A 24,132-nucleotide genomic window follows, 5' to 3' on the forward strand; every position below is an offset into this window, starting at 1 on the left:
CAAGGGGGATGGGGGCAAATTAAAAAAGAGAAAAGAATTTGATTTTTTTGTTATTTTCTTTAGCTGAAAAAGTTTTTGTTATTTATGTGTTTATTATAAAGACATGGAACCATTAATCCTGGATCTTCACTTTGGCTTTTACTGTCTAAGTCACTTTCTCCTGTCGTTTGAGCCACTCCGCTACACGCTGCTTTAATACTGTGACGTGACACCACTTTCAGTAATGTAGGAATGACTCTAGCTCTCTCTCATCCATCTTTTGGCAAATGCTACTTAGATTCAGTCGATTTTGAAAAGTTGTCGATGTAGCATTGAGTACCCTCAGTCGGGCACCTAGCCATTTGTCCCTTATACCCCTGCTTTGGTTATTATTTTCTATATTTGCTTCACGGCTCCCTGTGAGTGGTGGGAATCCCCATACACTGTCCCCATCGGAGTTAATATAATCATTTGTTAGCCCCTCCCATGTTTAGTGCAATCCTGGGATTCTCCTGATGTGGGGTATCTACTAAGAAGTTATTTGAGCTCCTACAAAATATCCTCTTCCATGCCTGCCCCAGCTCTGCTGTTGATTAACTACACATTTACCAGTTGGACTATACCCCCTGTTAGGGTCGCATATGTAGAGGACTTAATATATTGAATTTCCTGTCTAAGACCAGGGAGATCCATTTATGGAGCGCGCCAGAGTTCCCACCTTCATGGGACGTGGTGCTTCATTATATAAGGTTCTATTTTCATGCATATATCTGGAGGCCTCCAGCTACGTCTCCTGTAGCATGAATACCTAAAGCCTTCAACGTAAGAAACAGCACTTTCATCTAAGAGATAGCTGGTCAACCAAGCAATATTCTATGGGAGAATAGTTACACTACCCAAGGTAGATGATAGCTGGTCAACCAAGCAATATTCTATGGGAGAATAGTCACACTACCCAAGGTAAAAAGAATGTTTTACTATTACAAATATTGACCCCTATTTTGAAAGCAGTGCTGGCAACATAAGAAGTCTGTATCTACATCAATGGCAAAGCCTCAGGCCTTTGAAAAAGAGTAAATGGAGGAGGTAGAAGGAGATTGTTGGATGGTGAATGTGGAGGCACGCTGGCAAGAACAGGGAATGCAGCTGCCATATCCATGAAGCACTGCAGCGAGGCTGGGGGATCCAGGTGTAGTGCTGCTGGCTCCAATTGGGAACGCAAATAGATGCCATCACCAGAGAGGAATCCTGCGATACAAGGATTCACCATAGTGGTTTACCCGCTGATCTCAAACATCCCCAGATGTTGGCACCCACAAGGGGGAAAAGAGGTGTCCAACCAGTCACGGTCATGAGCCACGGGACTGACCCTGACGCAGAGTCTCGCAAGGAATAAGAGACAGGATTGCCAATCTTTCCATCGGCTGGGAGATGGTTGATCTACAGATGAGGATGTGCATGCCAGACAGGGGCAATGCAGAGAGAGCGGCAGAGGCAAAGAGCACAGAGCAAACCGTGCTATGGAGACCAAATGAAAGCCTTGCAGAGCGGGATCCTAGGTGCCAGTCCCAGACAGCAAAGGGATTTTGGTAGTTTTATTGATAAGAGTGTGAAGAAAATGCATGCTGAGACAAGCAGTACTATGGAGTACAGACAAGATAGTTGAAAATTGGAAAGGCTGAGAGCAAAATCCTGCCAAAGTTAGAAAAGAAAGTAAAAGAACAGATCCAGGTCGGGAAATGTGGTCTTGTGTTGTAACATAAAGAAACTCTGACACAGGAAATGTTGTGAAATAGAGCACAGGCCGAGACTGCTAAAAAGAGTGAGGTGTGAGATGGGAAGCCAAAGCCTTCATTAAGCTTACAGTTCACGAATGAATACAAAATGTAGTCTTTTGGGAATACAATCTAATTTTAAAGTTCATCATCTGCGGGGAATACACTGGCTACCTGTGTACCCCCTTCCCAAGCCTCCTGGCCATCATTACTCTCACTGAACGGGCTAGGCAATCATGACAAACAATCTGCCACTGCATTTCTGGTGCCAGGAATGTACTCCGCTCTAAAGTTGAACTCTTGTAAGTCCACTATCCATTTGGCAATTCTAGGCGAAGCGGAGGACATCCCCTTAGCTGTTAGCACATACATGAGTGGTTTGTGATTGTGGCACGAGTTATCAGAAGGTCCATGGGGCATAGCTAGAGGTCAGAGGTTAATTCCTCCATGCAGTTTAAGGTGCAGGTTGGTAAACTTGGCGCATGAGGGACATTTAGGCAGGTCATTGACTAAGAGGAGGCTAAGAGAATCATACTGGTGGCCTGCGGTGGAAAGCGTGGTGAAGGAGTGCATTGCATGTGCCGTGAGTGACAAAAGCAAGGTGCCTAAGGCACAGCCGCTGTACCCGGTGGAGATTCCTGAGGATGTCTGGTTCAACGTGGCGGTGGACATCATGGGACCCATAGATATTCTGGGTGGTGGTCTAAGATTCATTGTCGTATTGGTTGACTACACTTCGCTTTGGGTGGAAGCCACCGCGTTGGAGACAGTGACGGCCAGGAAGGTGGTAGCGTTGCTTAGCAAAGTGTTTGACAGGGAGGGAGTACGGGCCTGCATTGTAACAGATAATAGTGTACAATTTGTAGCGGTTTGGATGCAAGATTTCATGAGGGAGTTAGAAATGAGGCATCACAAGACTGCCCTGTATAATCCTTCTGCTAATGGATTAGTGGAAAGAATCAATCTGTTCATTAAGAGTGTGATACAATTGGCGGTGTGGAATGGTTTGTGTTAGACCGACGTGTTGTCTGAGGCATTATCAGCCTATAGGCACACACCTTCTGTTACAGGATTTTCCCCTTTTGAACTCATGAGCGACAGGAAACCGAGTACAAAATAGAGTTGCTGCTTTGGGGGCCAGCATTCGTTCTGAAGTAGACATGGCAGAGGTACCAATGGCAATTCTATGCGAAGCAGAGGACATCCCCTTAGCTGTTAGCACATACATGAGTGGTTTGTGATTGTGGCACGAGTTATCGGAAGGTCCATGGGGCATAGCTAGAGGTCAGTGGTTAATTCCTCCATGCAGTGGAGAAGATGCGAATGTGACAGGAGAGTGCAAGGGAGGTGAATTTTGGAAAGAAGCCCCTTGTGGTGTCTGTGGGTGATTTGGTGTGGGTGAGGAATCCCAGGTTTGTGCCTAAGGGTGCCAGTGTGTACATGGATCCCCGTGTGGTGGTGAAGGTAGGTGTAGGATATGTGGTGTTGGACGGTGGTACCAGATGGAGTAGCAGGAGGGTAGTGGTAGTGAAAAGAAGGATTGACGACAGCCCTGCGACTCCTTGTGGTGTTGGCAATGTTTCTGATGCTTTTGGTGCGGGTGGTGGTAGGACATATGGTGGTGCTGGCTGGTAGTTTTGATGCTGGGAATTGTGGTGGTGATGGGGGGGTGCCAAGGGGGAACATTATGGAGGATGTTCCCGTCACAGCTGCTGCAAGGGATGACGTTCCTTCCACATGTGACGGAGAGGGTTGTGTAGGGGGGCAGAAGGGATTGGTAATCGTCCAGTACGAATTAAGGTGTTTTCTGTAGGGGGGGCGGAAGGGATTGGTAATCGTCCCATACGAATTAAGGTGCTTTCTGTTAGGTTCAAAGTTTATGTGGGTATTTTCCACATATTGTGTCTAGTCATTATTGTTTTGTTCTGTTATGGGGGGGGAAGAAGTGTTGTAATGGAACCTTGGACATGTTTACCTATATCCAAGGTTCCACATTCAAGACAGTTGTTGGCCGGGGGAGAGACCTGCTGGGTGCCGTCAGAACACCCCATAACATAATCTTTGAACCTGACTGGAAGCACCTTAATTCTTGCGGGATGATTACCAGCAGGTATGAGAGCGTTGTTGAAGAAAGGTGTCCAGTTTGAGTGGACGGAGAGTTGCCAGAGGGAGTTTGAGGGTTTAAAGGGTGACGTGGATTGCGCTCCATCTTTAGGGTTATTCAGTCCCAGTAACAAGACTGTGTTATCGGTCGACGCCAGTGAGGTGGGTTTGGGCGCTGTTTTGGAACAGTGGGAGAGTGGAGTTTGTCGCCCCATAGCTTTTGCTTCAAGAGTGCTGAGAGATGCTGAGAAAAGGTATGCCGTAATAGAGAGAGAGGCTTTAGCCGCTATGTGGGCATCCAAACATTTGAGAAGTTTCCTGTGGGGTGTTCCTTATATTATACACACGGATCACAAACCCCTCATATATGTGCTAACAACTAAGGGGATGTCTTCTCCTTCGCCTAGAATTGCCAAATGGATGGTGGCCTGTTTGTCATGATTGCCTAGCCCGTTCAGTAAGAGTAAGGATGGCCAGGAGGCTTGGGAAGGGGGTACACAGGTAGCCAGTGTGTTCCCTGCAGTAGACAAGGATGGGTGGGACAGGGAGTGTGCCGCTGATCCTGTTTTCACTAAGATCAGGGAGGGTCTTGGCGGCTGAGTTTTGGAGTTTGGTGACGACGTTCTGGGGAAGGGCAATGAGCATGTGTTGCACGAGTTATACCAAAGTCCATGGGGCGCAGCTACAGGTCAGAGGTTAATTCCTCCATGCAGGTTGGTAAACTTGGCGCATGAGGGACATTTAGGCAGGTCATTGACTAAGAGGAGGTTAAGAGAATCATACTGGTGGCCTGGGATGGACCAAGAGGTGGAAAGCGTGGTGAAGGAGTGCATTGCATGTACCGTGAGTGACAATGTTAATGTTAAAGGACATTTGTACAGCGCACTATCACCACCGAAGTGGTCCCCTGGCGCTCTGGCGGCTCTGAAAAGGGAATGGAGGGGGGGGGTTAGTGGGAAGGAGCTGGAAAAGTGCAAGAGAGCAGTGATGTGCTGTTGGCGGCCTCAGCCCGGTTGTTCCGTTGGCTGGGCATGGGGTGTTTTGCGGCCCGTAGTCGTCATGTACTGTTGTGCGAGTCTATGTGTGTTTTTGTTTTGTTGTTGCCATGTAGTGAAGTTTGTGCGGTTTGCTGTGCTGTAGGTTTGTAGTTGTGTTTGGTTTGGAGTTTGAGAGATGTATGCAGAGGGGGAAATTGTTAGTGCAGTTGATTAGTTGGCATCTCTATCCCGCCTTGAGGCGGTGGGTTTCTGTATTCTCCCCGGATGGGTTTCGGTAGCACCCCTATGCATCTGTCATGATCTGATCATCCAGCCTTCAAGGTCCCTTTTACATCTAGCACCCTCCTTCTCTCGCCTGCCTCGCAGCCTACCTATCTTCCCTTCCCACTCATACAGTCATTGCACCTGCCTACGCCTACGTATCCTGCCAATTCCAACCACAGTGGTACCCAGTGGGAACTAAGGGACGAGTGCGTATGTTTGGGAGGGATTAGGTAGAGTTTGTTGATTCCGTCTCCATGGGTGTCGCCTGTGTTACTCTCTACCCAGTGAGACTCGTCTGGATGCCGTGGGAGCTTCCCAGTGGGTTTTGGGAGATATCCGTGTCTGGTTTAGTCTAGTCATCCTTTTTTCTGTTTCCATTTTCAGTTTTAGGCTGTGGTGTTGAATAGCCAGGTTTTTAGTAATTTCCTAAATTTTAGGTGGTCGTTGGTATTTCTTATTTCTTTTAGGATGTTGTTCCAGGTTTTTGCAGCTAAGTGGTAGATGGAAGTGCCTCCAAACTTTTTCTTGAGATATGGTTTTGGTTCCAGGTGGATTTCGTTGCATGACCTGAGGGGTCTAGTAGGCTTGTAGATTGTTATTTTCTTTTGTAGGAATTCTGCTCCTTGTCCGCTGATTGCCCTGTGCGTTATGCACATTGTTTTGAAGGTGATGCAATGTTTTATTGGGAGCCAGTGTAGAGTTTTTAGGGCAGGAGTGATGTGTTCTCTTCTTGATAGTTTGAGTAGTCTTGCAGCTGTATTTTGGATGCGTTGTAGTTTCTTCAGGAGGTATTCTGGTATTCCGAGGTAGAGGCTGTTTGCATAGTCGACTTTTGACATGATGAGGGCGACGATAGCGAGTGTTTTGTGCGTAAAGGAGAGGAAAGGTAGGATTCTTCTTGCCATGTGGAGGAGGAAAAAACATCTCTTGACAGTTGCATTTATTTGTCCATGAGGACCCCCAGATTTTTTACTACCTTAGATGGTGTTGGTGCGGTTCCTAATTCCCTTGGCCACGGGATGGCAGTTTCGTTCTCTTGGTCTTTGGATATGATCATGATTTCTGTCTTTCCTGGGTTGATTTTCAGGTTGTTGGTATTCATCCAGGTGAAGATTTCTTTCAGTCGATTAGAGCTGAGTGATCCGCTTCGGAATCTTTGATTTGGTAGATGATTTCAGTGTCATCTGCGTAGCTGTAGCAAGTAATGTTGTATTTTCTGAAGATTCTGATGACCGGAGTCTGGTAGATGTTGAAGTACAGTGGTGACAGTGAAAATTCTTGTGGCACTCCACAGTCGCTAACTCGTGGAGTGGATTTGAAGGGTTTAATCCATACGGTTTCTGTTCTGTCTGCTAGGAATGATTTACTCCAGAGTAGTGCCGTGTCTGTTATGCCTATGTCTTCTAGTCTTTTGGTCAGGGTGTCGTGGCTAACTGTGTCAAAGGCTGCGGAGAGGTCGAGCAGAATAAGGTCTGAGGTTGTGTTTGAGTCTGCGTTAGTTTTGAGGTCGTCCCAGATGGATAGTAGTGCTGTTTCCGTTCTTCTTGCTGGTCTGAAACCGACTTGAGCTTGGTCTAGCAGGTGGTGTTTTTCTACGTATTCTTGGGTAAGTTTATAAACGTAGGTTTCCAGGAGTTTTGCCGGGTAGGGTATGTTTGAGATCGGCCTGTAGTTGGAGAGGTCTTCTACATCGCCACTTGTGTTTTTTAGAAGTGGCTTGATATATGCTGATTTGATGGCCCTCGGTACAGTGCCTGTTGCTAGTGATACATTTAGAAGGTTTCTGTAGTATTCCGCTGGCGTTCCTTGTTTGAGGATTGATTTGTAGATGTCCGGGGGGCAGGGATCCATGAGTGATCCAGCTTTCTTGCTGCGTTTTACCAGCATTGTGAATGCCTCTGCTGAAATTTCCGGAAAGTTTTTGAGTTTGTGCTGTGGTTCTCTGCCGGGTTCTTTTGGTTGTATCTCGTGGTTGGTTGATTGTTCTTGCATGGTTTGTCGGATGTCATTGATTTTTTTTATTGAAGTGGTCTGCCAGGTCGTTGCAAGGTTTCTCTGAGGGGCTTGGGGTGTTGTCACAGCTTGGTGGGTTTCTCATCTCTTTAATGATTTTAAACATTTCTTTTTGTGTGTTGGTGGCATTGATGATTCTGTCATCATAATGCCTTCTCTTTGCCTTTTGAATTTCCTTCTTGTGTGCGCGGATTTGTTTCTGGAACAGTGTTTTTTTGTCTGGGTTGTATTCTTTCCTCCATTCCAGTTCCATCTTTTTTTTCTTTTTCATGGTGCTTAATAGTGGGGTGAACCGTTTTGCCATTGCTCTTTTATTTGATGGGGTGAATGGTTTTTCAGGGGCGATCTTATCTATTGTGTCTGCAATCCATTTGTGTAGTAGATCCGCTTTCCCGTCTAGGTCAGCTAATTCTAGTTCTGTAGTTGAGGGCTAGTTCCAGTTGTTCGAATAGGTTGCTTTCTTTCACGTGTTTCCAGTTTTGTTTTGTGGTGGGTTTGAGTTTAGGAGGTTGGAAGCATACTTGGGTGGGCATGGTGATTGTGAATGGGATGATGAGGTGGTCGCTACACAGTATTTGTCTCGGTGGTGCCGTGGTGATGAGTTTTTCATTGGCGAAAATTGCATCGAGGGTGTGTCCTGCCGAGTGTGCTGCCCCTTTGACTAGTTGTTGTAGTTTCATGGTAGCTAGTTGTTCAGTTAGTGAGTTATAGGTGTTGACGTGACTGACTTCAAACCAGATATTGAAGTCCCCTAGGATGATTAGGTGTTCGTGGTTGATGGCTAAATTGGGGATGGCTTCCATGAAATTGTCGACGAAGGTTGCATCATATGTCGGTGGTCTGTACAGTAGGATGAATGTAATGTTGGTTTTTGATCTCGTTGTTAGGTGTATTACCATGTTTTCACAGTTGAGGATGTTGAATGGTTCATCTGTTTTTAATTTCAGGTGTTCTTTGAATGCTATTGCGATGTCTCCTCCTTTTTTGTTTTTCCTGTTGATTTGAAGGCATTTGAAGTCGGTTGGAAGGCAGCTTTGAAGTGTGATTTTGTAGTTGTCGTCCAGCCATGTTTCTGTGATGAACAGGAGGTCAATGCCATTGTCATTGAGTAGGTCGAAGATCTCTGTTGAGTGTTTTGACATGGATCTTGCGTTTATTAAATTGCAGTGAAGTTTGGAGATGGTGTTGTTTGGTTTGGACTTTTTAGTAGAGGTCTTCTGATCAGTGTGGAGGTTTCCTTCCTGGTAGGTTTTGGGGTGTCTGCATCTTCGAAGAGTTCCTCTAGGTTCTGTCTTGGATTTTTGTTTTCATCAGGGTCGTCTTCCGGGGTTCATGTTTGTTGATTGGAAGTTCCTCTTGTTTTGGTGATGTAGGTTGTTATCGCATCGGTCGTGTGTTTGTTGTATTTTGTGTTGTTCATCCTTCTCCGTGCTTGTGATAGGTTATTTGATGTTGCTGCTTCTGGAGCCGGGTTGGTTTGCTGTGGTATCCGGTTGTCAGCGAGGTATGGCGTTAAGTAGAGGGATTTGTCTCTTCTCTCAGTGTTAGCTCGATTTGTGTTCCTATCTGTGGGGGTGCGTTCTGTAGTTTTCTTTGTTGCTGCTCGGAGTGTTTGTTCTTTCTTCTCTTGTTCTTTCCCTTGGAATGGGTCGTTTGCACAGCATTGTGAGGTTGGGAGTTGCTCAGTCTTTGATTGTTAGGTAATGTACAGTTGGTTCTATTTTGGTCTGGTTGTCTTGTGGTGTAGTAGTGGGTGTGGGGGGTTGTCCGCTACTAGTTTGGGCTTTGTCTGTAGGTGGTATTCCGGTTGATGTTGCCGATTCGTTCAGTCGCTGTCTTGAGAGGGTAGGGGAGGTGGTTGTGGGTTATAGGATCAGTTGGTGGCTCTCTTTAGTGACCGTCTTCCTGGATGTGGTTCACTGTGGTGAGTTAGATATGTAGTTTGAGAAGGGTATCTCCTAATTGAAGAGTGGGTTGTGGGGTGGTGCTGCTATGAATAACGTGTTATGAGGCGTGGGCCCCTAATTGGAGTGTCACTCCACATTAGTTCACTAGTGGGGTTGTCTCCCTTAAGGTTGAGTCGGTCAGAAAAATTTGAGAGATCTTTCTAGTGGGGGATGCGCCTATCAGTGCGGTCTAATTCCGAGCAGTGCTAATGGAGACGGAGCCCCTGTTAGATCTGGGAGATCTGCACAGTGGGTGAGAGGCCCAATCAATGCAATCTAAGTATCACACAGTGCAGTCTAGACAGAGAACGTCTTCTAAATTCACGTGGCCTATATAGTGGGTATAGAGGCCCAGCAATGCAATCTAAATGTAGTATAATGCAGTCCAATCTCACATTGAGCAATTGGAGACAGAACCCCCACTAAATTCGAGAGACCTGCATAGTGGGAGAGGGGCCTATCAATGCAATCTAAATATCGTACAATGTCGTTTGGAGGCCAGTCAATTCAGTCCAAACATCACACAGTGCAATTGGGGACAGAACCCCAGCCAGACCTGGGAGACCTGTATAGTGGGAGGGAGACCTATCAATGCTGTCTAAATATCATACAATGCAGTATGTAGGCCTATCAATGCAGTTTGGTATCACACAATGCAATTGCGGACAGAATCCCAGCTAGACTTGGTAGACCTGTATAATGGGAAAGAGGCCGATCAGTGCAGTCTGAATGTCATACAATGCAGTTTGTAGGCCTATTAGTGCTGTCTAATATCACACAGTGCAATTGGGGACCGAACCCCAGCAAGACTTGGGAGACCTGTCTAGTGGGAGAGAGGCCTAGCGATGCAATCTAAATATCATACAATGCAGTTTGTAAGCCTGTTAATGCGGTCTAATATCATACAATATAATTGGGGACAGAACCCCTGCTAAATTCGAGAGACCTGTATAGTGGGAGAGGGGCCTATCAATGCAATCTAAATTTCGTACAATGTCGGTTGGAGGCCAGTCAATGCAGTCTAAACATCACACAGTGCAATTGGGGACAGAACCCCAGCCAGACCAGGGAGACCTATATAGTGGGAGAGAGGCATATCAATGCTGTCTAGATATCGTACAATGCAGTTTGTAGGTCTATTAATGCAGTTTAATATCACACAGTGCAATTGGGGACAGAGTCCCAGCTAGACTTGAGAGACCTGTATATTGGGAGAGAGGCCTATAAACTCAGTCTAAATATCATACAATGCAGTATGTAGGCCTATCAATGCAGTTTAGTATCACACAGTGCAATTGCGGACAGAACCCCAGCTAGACTTGGTAGAACTGTATAGTGGGAGAGAGGCCTATCAGTGCAGTTTGAATGTCATACAATGCAGTTTGTAGGCCTATTAGTGCAGTCTGATATCACACAGTGCAATTGGGGACAGAACCCCAGCTAGACCTGGGAGGCCTGTATAGTGGGAGAGAGGCCTATTGATGCAGTCTAAATATCATACAATGCAGTTTGTAGGCCTGTTAGTGCAGTCTAATATCATACAGTGCAATTGGGGACAGGGCCCCAGCCAGACTCGAGAGAACTTGTGTATTGGGAGAGAGGCCTATCAATTTAGTCTAAGTATCATACAGTGTAGTTTGTAGGCCTATCAATGCAGTCTAATATCACAAAGTGCAATTGAGGACAGAACCCTGTCTAGGTTTGGGAGACCTGTATATTGGGAGAGAGGCCTATCAATTCAGTCTAAATATCATACAATGCAGTTTGGACCCAGAAGGGGTGGGGCAATGGGGAATAGTCACAGTATTCAATATTGGTTTTTCCAAGTCGTCAGGATTCAAGGGTAGAGCTGTAGCTCTCGCCTTATCCAAGCCACTCCTACCTTACTGGTCCTTGTAGTTGCTGGTTGACGGTTGACAAAAGCAAAGTGTACCCGGTGGAGATTCCTAAGGATGTCTGGTCCAAAGTGGCGGTGGACATCATGGGACCCATAGATATTCTGGGTGGTGGTCTAAGATTCATTGTCGTATTGGGTGACTACACTTGGCGTGGGGTGGAAGCCATCGCATTGGAGACAGTGACGGCCGGGAAGGTGGTAGCGTTTCTTAGAAAAGTGTTTGACAGGGAGGGGGAGTACCAGCCAGCATTGTAACAGATAATGGTGTACAATCAGTATCCGGGCCAGACAACACACCGGAATTCTTCTTTACAACCAGCGCCACCCGGGCACCGGATCTCCTTGCTAGTGCTGCCCGGCCCCTAGTCGAACTCCACACCGCACTCACCGGCAGACCAGAATGGCCCTCGCAATCGCTGCTATGCGAGGCTTAATCCACGGATGACACCAACCCTTCTGCTCTCCTTACCGGCGTCCCGAATTACTTGCCGGGAGCTGTGGATAACTGCCGGGACTCACTACAACTCGGCACCCATTTCCAGACTTTCAACACGTGCCCATGACTCCTGCACTGGCCTCCAGGCTCCACTTCCGGCACCCGGCTTCAGTGGGATCAACGGAATCTCACTACCCCGGCACCGCCCGGCCTGCCGAAGTGCCCTGGATCATCACATCTGGGTCCAGGGTGGCTGGCACCACCAGGATGGGATGGATCAGATGGAGTGTCGTAACTCATTCTGCCGCTCCCTCCTCAGCAGCTGCCAAATCCTCATTGCCAGTTTCTACACGGCACCCCACCATAGGTTACCCCAATTGTAACGCAAAATAATCCAATATTGCACCGCGCGAAAACCCGGCTGCCCACCACAGGTTACCCCAACTGTAACCCACAATTGCCACCCCACCACAGGACCCGGCTGGTATCCTGCAGCGGACTAAGCATAACGTGGTTGGACTCCCACCACGCAACAATTTACCAAATTATAAACCACTACCACAGACCAGCTGGACCATCTGTGGACCCCTCCTGTAGTGAAAAAACACGACACAACACCAAAACACCACCAGGACTCACGCTAAACTGACAGCATTTACAGCCTAACTTCACAGACCCACCCGGCCATCTGCAGGCACCTCCTGAACCCAAAGTCCGACCAAGGCACCGAAACACAATGATCCCTCCTAGACACCTAAACACCAACTTGGTCAAACTCACTGCAACCCCAGTCCTCGCTGAACCCTCCCAGCATTCAGTGCACATAAATCTGCGCGTCTAAATGCACAACCATACGGCACACATGCACAACTACCCAGGCTGCACCCAACGACAGGAACCAATGAATCACCACACCCAAAATAATCACGGCAATAACATTTGCAGTTAAAATGTGCAGGTTAACATTGTGGCCGCATAGAACTACACTGGAATAAAATTTTGCAAGTTATCGATTTGTACATGCATTGAACTAACACAGCCGTGCCCATATGACACCCCCCAATATATCCTGTGAGAGTCACTTGTCCTTCAGTGCAGTGCGCAGAGGAAAGGGCCATGGGCCATACTGTCTGTGAACAGAGTTCAACTACAAATGCTTGTAGACTCAGGGTCCCCATACACTATGATGTCCCCTGAGTCTACAAGCATTTGTAGTTGAACTCTATGTTGCACATAAAGGAGATGCCGGTTTGGATTGGGATGAACAGGCGGCTCTCGCGATAGAAATACACCCTGGGAAGGCAGTGCCTGTATTGTGTTTTGGGTGCGGGGAAGAGACACCGGCTGTTGGTTTAGTTACGGCCCTGTAGTACCTCAAAGAAGCCTTTCCCACCATATTTTCGGAAAGGTTGGGGAAGCTTAAAGGTTTCTCGCACAAAATCATCCTTAAGAGGGGTGCCGTACCGAAAGTTCACAAAGTGCAGAGGGTACCCATGATGGCCTGTGACTGGTTGAAGAGTGAACTCACCAAGCTTCAGGAAGCTGGCATTATTGAGGATATAGTGTTCTGAGTGGTTGTCACTGGTGGTGTTGGCGCGCAAGGCTGATGGAGGTATGAGGATGTGTGTAGATTTGAGGGAGCTCAATGCCAATGTTTGGGTTGACCGTCTATCCTCTGCCCAATATCAATGAGTTGTTGGCGTCTGAAGGAAAAGCAACATGTTTCTCCACATTTGACTTATCTTCCGCGTACCACCAGATAGATTTACACGAGGAGTCACATGCACTAACATCGTTTGTCACGCCCTTCGGAGCATACCGTTTTTGCCGTATGCCTTTTGGGCTAGCATCATCATCTGCTGTTTTTCAAAGGTTTATGCAGACTCTTTTTGGCGGTGTGTCTGGTGTAGAATATTTCCAGGATGATATATTGTTATGGGGACGGGATCGCAAGGAGCATGACGACAGGGTAATTGAGGTGATGCAAGTGTTGAAAGAGAGTGGACTGACAGTAAAATTGTGTAAGTGTTATTTGGGTGTACCAAGCGTAACATATTTGGGCCACACTTTAGATGAGTAGGAAATACGCCCAAAGGAAGAGTTGGTGAAGGTAATGAGAAAAGCGCCTTCCCCTACTAATAAGGAACAGCTTAGGTCTTTCTTGGGAATGAATTGATACTACGTGGGGTTTATTCCCCGTTATGTTGAGAAAAGAGAGAATATGAGAGCGTTGTTAAAGAATAAAGTGCATGAGGAATGTACCTCTGACCTCTAGCTATGCCCAATGGACCTTCCGAAAACTCATGCCACACATGCTCATAGCCCTTCCCCAGAACGTCGTCGCCAAACTCCAAAACTCCACCACTAAGACCCTCCCTAATCTTGGTCAAAACAGGATCACCGGCACACTACCTTTCCCACTCATCCTTGTCTACTGCAGGGAACACACTGGCTACCTGTGTACCCCTTCCCAAGCCTCCTGGCCATCCTTACTCTCACTGAACGGGCTAGGCAATCGTGACGAACAATCTGCCACTGCATTTTTGGCGCCAGGAATGTACTCCACTCTAAAGTTGAACTCTTGTAAGTCCACCATCCATTTGGCAATTCTAGGCAAAGCAGGGGACATCCCCTTAGTTGTTAGCACATACATGAGGGGTTTGTGATCCATGCGTATAATATAAGGAACGCCCCACAGGAACTTTCTAAAATGTTTGGATGCCCACATAGCGGCTAAAGCCGTCCTCTCTATTACGGCATACCTTTTCTCGGCATCCCTCAGCACTCTTGAAGCAAAAGCTATGGGGCGACACACTCCACTCTCCCACTGTTCCAAATCGGCACCCAAACCCACCTCACTGGCGCACAAGGACTCCAACGCAAAACCAACTCCGCCTACCAACACCAAAACCACCAACACACACTGCAATCCACTCCGTTCCCACCAAATCAACAACAAAAACCCACCATCATGCAAAGGCCCTTAACCTCCCCTTAACAACTAACCAGGTGAACCAAGACCGTTAACCCACAAGGACTGAAAAAAACAAAACACGCACATCCACCTGTCCCAAGCTCCCCGCGGTACCTCAGGCCTGCCACACCCAAGCATTCCAACAAATTGTCACAAACTGACTAACCTATCCCTCAGTACACAATCACCTTCTGCCCTGAGCTGCCCCTATTTACGGTGTGCACCAATAATAATTTAAAAAAACAAGAGGAAAGGTGAGCATGAATGGAGATGCGTCCATTTTATATGCACACAAGCATTTAAGAGAACACAAATAATATAAAAGGAAATAAAGCAAACTGATAAGTTGGAACTCTGCCCACTTTCCTGAATACAGTGAACATTCCATTATCACAGCTGAACACATTCTGGGACAACGTTGACTTAACTCAATAGTGTTAGAAGGGAATAAAGAATATTCCTCATCATGGCAAATATACCTGGCCCAGCATTTTTTCTTCCCCAAGGCACTGGGGAGCCAGTTACTAGATGGAAGGAAGATTTTCCAAAAAAGTGTGCTCGATGTTTATATGCCAAACTACTCCATGGAGAGGAAAGATGCTCTTCTGTTTCATTGTATGGGACATGGAGGTCAAGAGGTGTTAAAAAAGCTCCCTGAACCAACGGTAAAAGAAGGGATATATTTGAGCTCGTTTGACCTGAGTTTGTTAAAATTGGATAAGCACTATGAAACAAGGAGAACAAAATTAGCAAGATATCGCTTTGCCACGAGGGAACAAAAGAAAGGAGAAACAATTGAAGAGTTTCTTACAGTTTTTTATGAGGTTTAGCAGTCAGGTGCCAATTCAAACCGTTTTGTCGAGAAGAACAACAAAGGGATCAACTAATGATAAAGTGTGCAGAGGATAAGGTATGTGAAGACTTATGGAAAGAAAAGGACCCAGACCTGCATAGAGCGGTGGAAATAGCCAAGAATGTCGAACATACAACATGTATGAAAGAACTGGCCAAAGAAAGAAGGGCAGGAGCAACCGCTGATGCTTCAAAAAGAGCTCATGAACAGACTGAAACCAGTGTTATAATGAAGGAGAGACCGTTCAACCGAATGTCTGGAAAAGGAGATAATTACATCAGGGACAAAGAAAATGACTAGAGGAACAACGGAAAAGACCAAGACACTGACTGGAAACCTCAAGGAAGAGGCAGAGGATTCCACAACTATCGCAGGGAATTAGCTGGTGCTCGTGGAGGATCCAGACTCTTCAGGGGATGTTTCAGATGTGGAAGTAGCGACCATTTGGCAAGAGATTGAGAGAGCACCGCATTATTTGTAAAATGTAGACACTGTGCTAGAAAGGGACATCCATCTAAATGCTGCAGGTTTTGGGGTGGCAATGTTGGAATCTTTGAAGAGGATGTGGATGATGTTGCTGAAGCCTTCGATGGTTTGGATGTGATAAAAGTAGTTGATGCAGTGTGTGAGAGATCAATTAAAGTTCTGGGCTTCTTAATCTTGAAGTCAATGGTATTGCAATTGAGATGTTGGTTGGTAGTGGTGCGGATTACACCTTGATCAGTACAAATCGTGGGAGGATAGTTTGGGAAATTGTGTGCTAAAGGAGGTGAGAGTTAAAGCAAATTCCTATGGTGAAAATCTCATCACGATAATTGGAGCATTGGATGTCGAATTGGGTTTCAAAGGCAAGTTCACCTTTAGAACGATATATGTGACAAGTGTTGGAGGGAATGTATTGTCTTGGAGTTGCCAGGCTGCCTTGGTATGAAGTTAGAACCCAATGGGAAAATTCAAGTGTATAATGGCTGCAACATGGTTGTGACAGAACCAAATGAAAGGGAGAAGAATGATGTCAGGCTGTGTGATGAAAGTACTGTAGCTAAATGGGCTCCCAAAGTATTAGAGTGTGGTGTTGAATGTTGAAAAATGTATAAACAAGATTAAGCTAAAGAAAATCTGCTATTCAATTTGCAGCTAAACTCAGGCCAGTTCCTTTTGCATGCAAAAGAGATGTTAAATTGGAATTTGAGAGAATGGTGAAAGAGGGTATAATTTAATTGAACGATGAGAAGCTTCAGAATGGGTGTGTCCCATTGTGATTGTAAAAAAAACAATAAGTCAATAAGACTGTGCATAGATATGAGACAACTGAACAAGAACATCATCACTGAAAGATTTCCATTACCAAAAATGTATTAAATGATTACTGATCTAAGTTGATCCAAGGTGTATTCTTTGTGAGATCTCAAATCTGCCTATCATCAGATTAGAATGCATCCATCCTCTCATGATACTCTCACGTTTATCGCACACAGTGGTCTGTTTAAATGTGTCAGGATGCCGTTTGGATTCATTTCAGCTGCCAGTGTATTTCAATGTGTTATGCACAATATATTGAGTGGTGTAAAGCTTTATCAAGGTGACAGTTTGGTGTGGGGGTAAGGACAATGTTGAACATGATGATAGATTAAAGAAGATCATGAAGAAATTGGAAAATGCAGGTTTGACGTTGACATTAGAAAAGTGCAAATTTAGGAGAATGCAAGTAGATTAACTAGGTTATAGTATTTCAGGTGATGGACCCCTACCCAAAGTGAGCACGGTTAAATCCATTACAAAGATGTCATCTCCAGGAAACAAAGCAGAAGTGTCTTCTTTTTTAGGGATGATTGAATAGTATGTGAAATGTGTGAAAGGTTTGGCCAGCAAAACAGTAAATATGAGAAAACATACAAGAAAGGGTGTGCGGTTTGAGTGGGATGAGAAGTGTGAGGAAGAGTTTGTAAGAATTAAAAAGTATATTACCAAGTCAATGGATTTACAAGGGTTCAAAACCAGTTTCAAACCGAGTTTCAAGGCGGATCTCAAAATGGATTAAACATTGCAGGGACTGGAATTCGTTGTAGAGCATGTGCTTCCTAGGGATAATGTTGTGGCAGATGCATTATCCAGGAGGCCATTGTTCGAGGATGATAACTTCGATGTTCGAGAAGATGAGGGAGTCGAGGAAATTTTTATTGTGGATGAGTCATTGCGGGAAAAAGATTGGATGGAGGCTTGTCAGCATGATAGTGTGTGTCAGGAAATGTTGAGGATGAGGCAAGAGATGTGGAATCGTAGTGTTGAAGAAAGAGGGTGTGATCAGCTCAAGGAATATAAGCAGGTCAACGATGAATTGTGCGTAGCTGATTGACTTGTGTGCAGGGGACCAGATTATTATTGCCAGAAGGAATGCGTAAATATGTGGTAGCTCTAGGACATAAGGCACATTCGGGAATTTGCAGAACAAAGGCCCTCATTAGGATGGATTTTTGGAGGCCAGGAATGGACCGCTTTATTGAAGTGAGAATCGAAGAGTGAACAGTGTAAGAATAGTGATAAGGTGTTGGAGACATGAACTTCTCCCATGGTGATTCTACAAGCGCGAAGAGTTCCCTGGGATATCTTTTTGAGGGAAGGTTGGCTGGCAATATTGGTTAGTGACAATATTCCTCAGTTCATCTCTAAGAGTTTCAGAGGTGGGCAATAGACAATGGAATTAAACAGAAAAGAACAGCACTGTTCCAACCACAAAGTAATGGATTTGTGGAGCACTCTAAGAGGATGCTGATGGATGGGATTCGCATGTCGATGCAGGTTTGGGGAGACTGGCAGAAAGAGACGTTTTGGAGAGTGTTCCAGTATAGGAGTGCTCCCCATCCTTTGAGTGGCGTCACCATGTTTGAGTTAATGCAAGGCCAAAAGCACAACACTTTGTTAGTGCCGGTGTGGATGGGTCACTCCCAAATGGTAGAGGTTGATGTTAAAGCTGTCCGAGAGAGGATGAAAATGAAGGGTGAAGAATCTAAAAGGTGGTATGATAAGAAACATGGATGTAAATAGACGAAAGCGAAGAGAGGTGATGAAGTGAAAATTAGGCTGCCCCTAAATACATGTTGTTTGATGTTTTATGTAATCGCCATTTGTCATCTCACACATGTGGGTCTCCATTTCGAGAATTGACGTTTGCCTTTTGTTTAAGTTGTTCAGAAAGGAAGGAGGTGTGTTATGTATTGTACATAGTTCTCTCAGCACGTTTTGTACATAGTTCCAACATCATAACTTGTACATAGTTCTTCTTAAAGCATACTTGTTAGCATTCCTATAGTGCCTGCTGTTATGACATCAGTTAAGAACCCCCTGTGTAGAATGTTATGATTGGAATAGAATTGAGTTGAGGACTGATCAAGGGAGAGGAAGCTGCAGCCCATTTGATGTGAACTGAATAAAGTGTGCTCACTTACCCACACCAATCTGTTTGGCTCCTTAATATACACTGACCTAGTCTCCTGAGATGATCGATTGGTGCATCCATGGCATCGACAGAGGAGCCAGTAAGCTGAAGAAGAGTAGGATTCTGCAGATGTTGGACAAGGTCAAAGACACCATCAAGCAGGAGGTCTCCAAGATGTTGGCCTTGGGAGTTATCGAGCCTTCTTGCAGCCCCTGGACTAGCCTGGTGGAAGTGGTCCCGAAAACGTCCAGTAACGGGAAGACCGAGGTCTGTACTTGCATGGATTATCAGGGGCTGAACTCCGTCAAGAAGACAGATGCACACCCCATCCCTCTGGCAGAAGAGCTAAATTGACCGGTTCGGCGCTACCCGGTTCATGAGTGCCTTCGACGTCACGGCTGGGTACTGGCAGGTCGGACTGATCGATCCTCCAAAAGAGAGGTCTCCATTCTCAACCCTAGACAGGCATTATCAGTTCACTGTTATGCCGATTAGACTAAAGAATGACCGTGCCACCTTCCAGAGGATGGTAAACCAGGTCCTAAATGGGCTGAGCTTCAGCGTTGTAACACCTGGGAAGACCATCTATCCCACCTGGAACAAATGCTTCAAGCCATGTGGCAGACTGGCTTGACTATCAAGGCACCCAAATGACAGCTAGCACAGGGTACTGTAACTTACCGCAGACACCAGGTCGTGGTCGTAAGAAACAGCCTCTCCAGGTCAAAGTCCAGGCGGTGATGGACTGGGACGTCCCCACAACCCAGACCATTCCTGGGCCTCACAGGTTATTACCGGCCTTCAATTAAGGGGTATGGGACTCTTGCCCTTCCCCTGAATGACGAAACTTCCAAGAAGCTGCTGAAAAAGGTGACTTGGACCACTGCCTGTCAGTCATCCTTCCAGAGCTTGAAGGATGGCCTGTGCCAGGCTCCCGTTCTTAAGATCCCGGATTTTGGCAAAGAGTTTTACATTCAGACAGATGTTTGTGAATTTGGCATTTGTGCAGTGTTAGCACAACTGAACTCTGAAGGGGTAGAACAACCTTTTGTGTACCTGAGTAGGGGCTTGACCAAGCGAGAGCGCAACTGCGCCACCATTGAAAAAGGAGGTGTTTGCAGTAGTTTGGGTGGTACACAACCTGAAACCCTACATCTTTGGGTCTTCTCTGTCCAAACTGACCACAGACCTCTGAGGTGGCTTATGGCCATGCAGGGAGATAACCCCAAGTAACTACATTGGGCCATATCCCTACAGGGATTGGACATCCAACACAAACGGGGACACAGCATTCCAGTGCAGATTGCCTCAATAGGTACTTTCACCAGGAGGATGAGCCAGACCATTACAAGAGTAGGTCTCTACGTTTTGGCTGGGGAGCGTGTGAGGAATTGCCATCTGGCATGGATGCAAATTCCTGGATATTTTTAGTACCTAAAATGATGTGGGTGATTCCTTCTGCAAAGGTGTAATCTAGTAAACAGACCCTCCTTTGTCGCAACTCCATGCCAAAATCATAGTGCACTTGTGCCCTGCTGCATCAGTAGCCTGATCCACAGCACCCGCTCTGCTCGTGGCGTAGAGTAGGCTCAAAGGTTACAAGATGCCCACTCGACCGCCGCGATGACAGTAAAGTTACTGCAGCACAGGGGTGACATTTAAGATATGCCCCCTTTACCAAACTATAATGATCATGAGTACCCCCATGCCAGTGGCAGGGTAATCTCTAAGAATAAGCTATGGCTGAGTTTGGGCATATGCATGGCAATACTTATGATCGTGGCTGCCACAAACCAATTGATGCTGCACATGTGTCAGCTCCTGTGAGTCAGCTCTGCTGTGGAAGGGAATGTGTATCAAGGTCAGACAGGCTGATACTACCACTAGGCAGTATAGAAACCCAGAGGACCCATGCTCTCTTTGATTATCTTTGTGAGGCCTGGTAACCCCGTCCCCAGAGACTGCCACACAGCAGGCATTTGCCCTGGGCACAGGTTTCAAAGGAGCACACCCATTCAGGAGGAGTAGCTCAGAGCAGGGTGCTGCATGTCTAAAGGTCATTTGTTGTCAGTAGGAGGTAATGGGGGTGGGAGTAGGATAGGCATGAGTGCACTGGACAATCCTTCCACCATCTTGTTTCTCACTGTCTCTCTTTCCTTTTCCTGTCTCCTCCACTTCCCCTGCAGCAAAGCACTTTGGGTGCAAGATCAAGAGGGCAAAGTCTAATCCTGCCGGGAGTAAGGATTGGGCCCCTAAAGCAGACTAGCTTCATACCAATCACCTGAGGATTTAGGTCCTTAAATGAAGGAACTGAAGGGATTGTGTCCTCCGACGTATTCCACATCTATGACAGTTGTGTCCCACAGCTGTGCACTTGGGAAACTATTCAGCAGAGTGCGTCCTGCATCGATGGCGTCAAGCCAATGACCCTCGAGTGCCTCCGTCGAGGGTCGACGTCACCGGATGTTATATATAGGACACATGGCGCCCGTTGCCTCAGTTCCATTTCTTCTGACAGTGAACACGTTAGCTTCGTAAAACTTGGCGCGCCTCGTGGATTCTTCGAATCTCTTATGTCTATTTCTTCGACCCCTCCGACTCCAAGGTCCGGGTTCAAGACTTGCCAGGACTGCAAGTCCAAGATGTCGTTGACCGACCCGCACCGTATTTGCTTATGGTGCCTGGGTGAGTCGCACGACACCGACCACTGCTCCAAATGCCAGTCTCTAACAGCCAAGGCCTTGCGTGAAAGGAAGGGGAAGCTCCGTGCAGGTAAGCCATCGAAAAAGTCCTGTAAAACCGGATCGAAGTTTAGGGTGTCCACCGACGACTCAAGAGGTGACTCTCCACGTTGGGAGGAAGCTCGAGGTTCTCGGTCCCGGAGTGGTTCCCGCCATTCCTCATCTTCGCGGCACTCTCGGAAGTGCTGACACCGGTCACCTTCCCCGTCCTCTTCGGAGGATGGTGCCGTTCGTAAGGTCGCCTGTCCCACAAAGTCCTCGGCGCTGGAGGAGTGGGTGGCGTTTAAAGAGCAAATGATGGCAATTTTCAAGGCGCAAGCACGGTTCCTGTCGCGCCTTCTCGCAAAGCCGGCAGAGAACACTCTCGATCCATGGCTCGCACACCTTCAGGCTTGCGCCGCGACTCGCACTGGGAGCCATCGAGGTCCCGTGCGGATAAGAGCAGTCGCAAGAGACGTGCGTCCAGGTCTCGGTCCTCGACCCCAGCGAGACTGTTGCAGCCTGTGGAAGTATCGACGCCGACTCATTCAGCGTCGGGCCATTCGGACCCGGACGATGCTATTCCGTCCTATCAGCCTACGCCTGTCGCAACCACCTCGGCACGGATTCCGGCATCGAAGCCCTCGGCAGTCTCGACATCTATGGTCTCAACGCCTTTGTCATCGAAGCCCTCGCACCCTCGGCGTTGAGGCTCTTGGCACCCTCAGCGCTTTTTGGGCGTAATATGTCTGAGGAGTTTCCTGAGGCTTCCTCTAAGTCTCGGAGGCTGGTATTGGGCCCCAGAGCCTCTTCTGTCAATTTGTCCGGGTTTTCCAAACCTTTGCCTGACATTTTTGAAGAGGAGGAAATATCAGACATTGAAGATCCTGTTTCTCAGGATGAAGCTCTGGGATTGTTGGGTGACAGTCCATTGGAGGAGTTGCGGCTGCCCCTGAGCTGGGGGCTCATGCAGACTCTTCCTACAGGTCGGCTCATGTCTTGGGTTTGCGAATACCTGGGGTGGTCCAGGCCTCCTGAGGATTTTATTCAGGATGACCTTACTGACATCTTGGACCAAGGTCCCCCCTCTGACCCGGTATAACCCTTCCATCTTACATTGCAAGAAAGGGCGTCATCGGCTTGGCAGGCCCCAGAGTCGATTCCGGCGGTCAATAAGAATTTGGCGAAAAAGTACAGCCCATCTGTTAGTGACCCCAGCTATTTGTCTACTCACCCCACTCCTGAGAGTTTGGTGGTTCAGGCGGCTACGGCCACCTCGAGGCAGCAGGCGTACCCTACCATCCCTCCAGATAGGGACAACACGCGCTTCGATGGATGTGCTCGGAAGGTCTTTTCGTCAGGGAGCATGGCACTGAAAGCTGTCAACACCACATGTGCCCTGGCAAGATTTACACACTCTGTGGACCTGTATTTCCTATGCGGCTGAGCATATTCCCGAGGGGGAGGAAAGGGATGGCTTCCTAGCCATCATGCATGACGGCAAGGATGATTTATTTATTTTTAAAATTTGTTTATTGGCATTTGTGGTTATATGCATTACACATTTTCATTGGTCAGGTCTTTAGCCCAGGTTGACTGACTTACTTGCAGGTAACATGCCATTACATTCACAAAGGTTAACAACATTAATACAACATAAAAACATTAACTGTCTCCTTATGGGGGGTAGCTGGGGATTAGTCCGTCCTCGGAGGAGGGGGTGGGCGGTTGGCACGGCTTTGGGGGGGCCATCGGGAATCCTTCTGGGATGGCCTGGTTGACGGGGGGCCGTATTCCAATGTTTATTCGTTTCAGTGGGTCGGTAGGGTGTTCGAGTTCATTGTTCAAGGGGGTTTATCATCGGAGGATCGAAATATTTTAGCCATAGTGTCTTTCCATGCCTCCAGTGCCGTGCTCGATTCTTCGGTGGATCTGGCTATGCTGTCTTCCCAGGCTTTGGTTTCAGCATTTGCCCACCTTTCCAGTTCGATGCGCCAGGCTTTACAGCTCGGACCCGCAGGTTTTTTCCATGCCATGGCGATGGTCCTCTTGGCTGTTATACACAACAGGTCCATCAATTTCACAGCGTGTTTAAGTTTGGCTAGCCTGGGGTAGCTACCCAGGAGGCATTCCGCTGGGGTCCATTTGTATCTTGTGACTTCAGCTACTTCGCAAGTCTGCTTCACTTTTGCCCAGAGAGTTTGTGTCTTAACGCAGTTCCATAGCATATGGATCAGATCTGCTCCTTCCGTCCCGCACCAGTTACACTGTGCTTGGTTGTTCTTATTAAACTTTGCTAGTTTTCTTGGAGTCAGGTAAGTGCGGTAGAGCACATTGATTTGTATTAATCGGAATCTCTGGTTCCTTGACACCTCCTTCGGGAACGACAGTGCCCTGAGCCATTCGTTGTCGGACATTTCCTGCCTCATGTCCATTTGCCAACGGGCCCTCATTGCTTCACTTCGAGGGTTGGGGATGTTGCGCATGATGCTGTATATCTGCGATACTACCTTCCCACCATCGTTCAGGTTGTATATCAATGTCAGAAAGGGATCTGCCTCCGGTTCCTCGGGCCAGGTGGCCCATCTAGATCGGGCTATGTTCCGGAGCTTTTGGTACCACAAGAATTGTCCGGCGTGGATATCCTCCATCTCCCGTATTTCGGCAAATTCTCTAAATATGCCGTCCATGTAGAGGTCGCCCCAAGTGTATAGCCCTTTCCTTTCCCACGATCTGAT

General features: G+C 47.1%; 1 protein-coding gene across 1 annotated transcript in view; it reads left to right on the forward strand.

The window, feature by feature from the left end:
• Positions 1–24,132, forward strand: part of LOC138467383 (zinc finger protein 91-like) — a 257,857-nt gene that overhangs the window by 76,273 nt on the left and 157,452 nt on the right. Inside the window, exon 4 of the mRNA XM_069607338.1 lies at positions 13,284–13,432. Within this exon, the coding sequence (XP_069463439.1) occupies positions 13,284–13,432 (149 nt within the window). The remainder of the gene's footprint in view (positions 1–13,283; positions 13,433–24,132) is intronic.

The sequence above is a fragment of the Ambystoma mexicanum genome, chromosome 4q, assembly GCF_040938575.1.
Source record: "Ambystoma mexicanum isolate Mex_15411 chromosome 4q, UKY_AmexF1_1, whole genome shotgun sequence".
NCBI lineage: Eukaryota > Metazoa > Chordata > Amphibia > Caudata > Ambystomatidae > Ambystoma > Ambystoma mexicanum.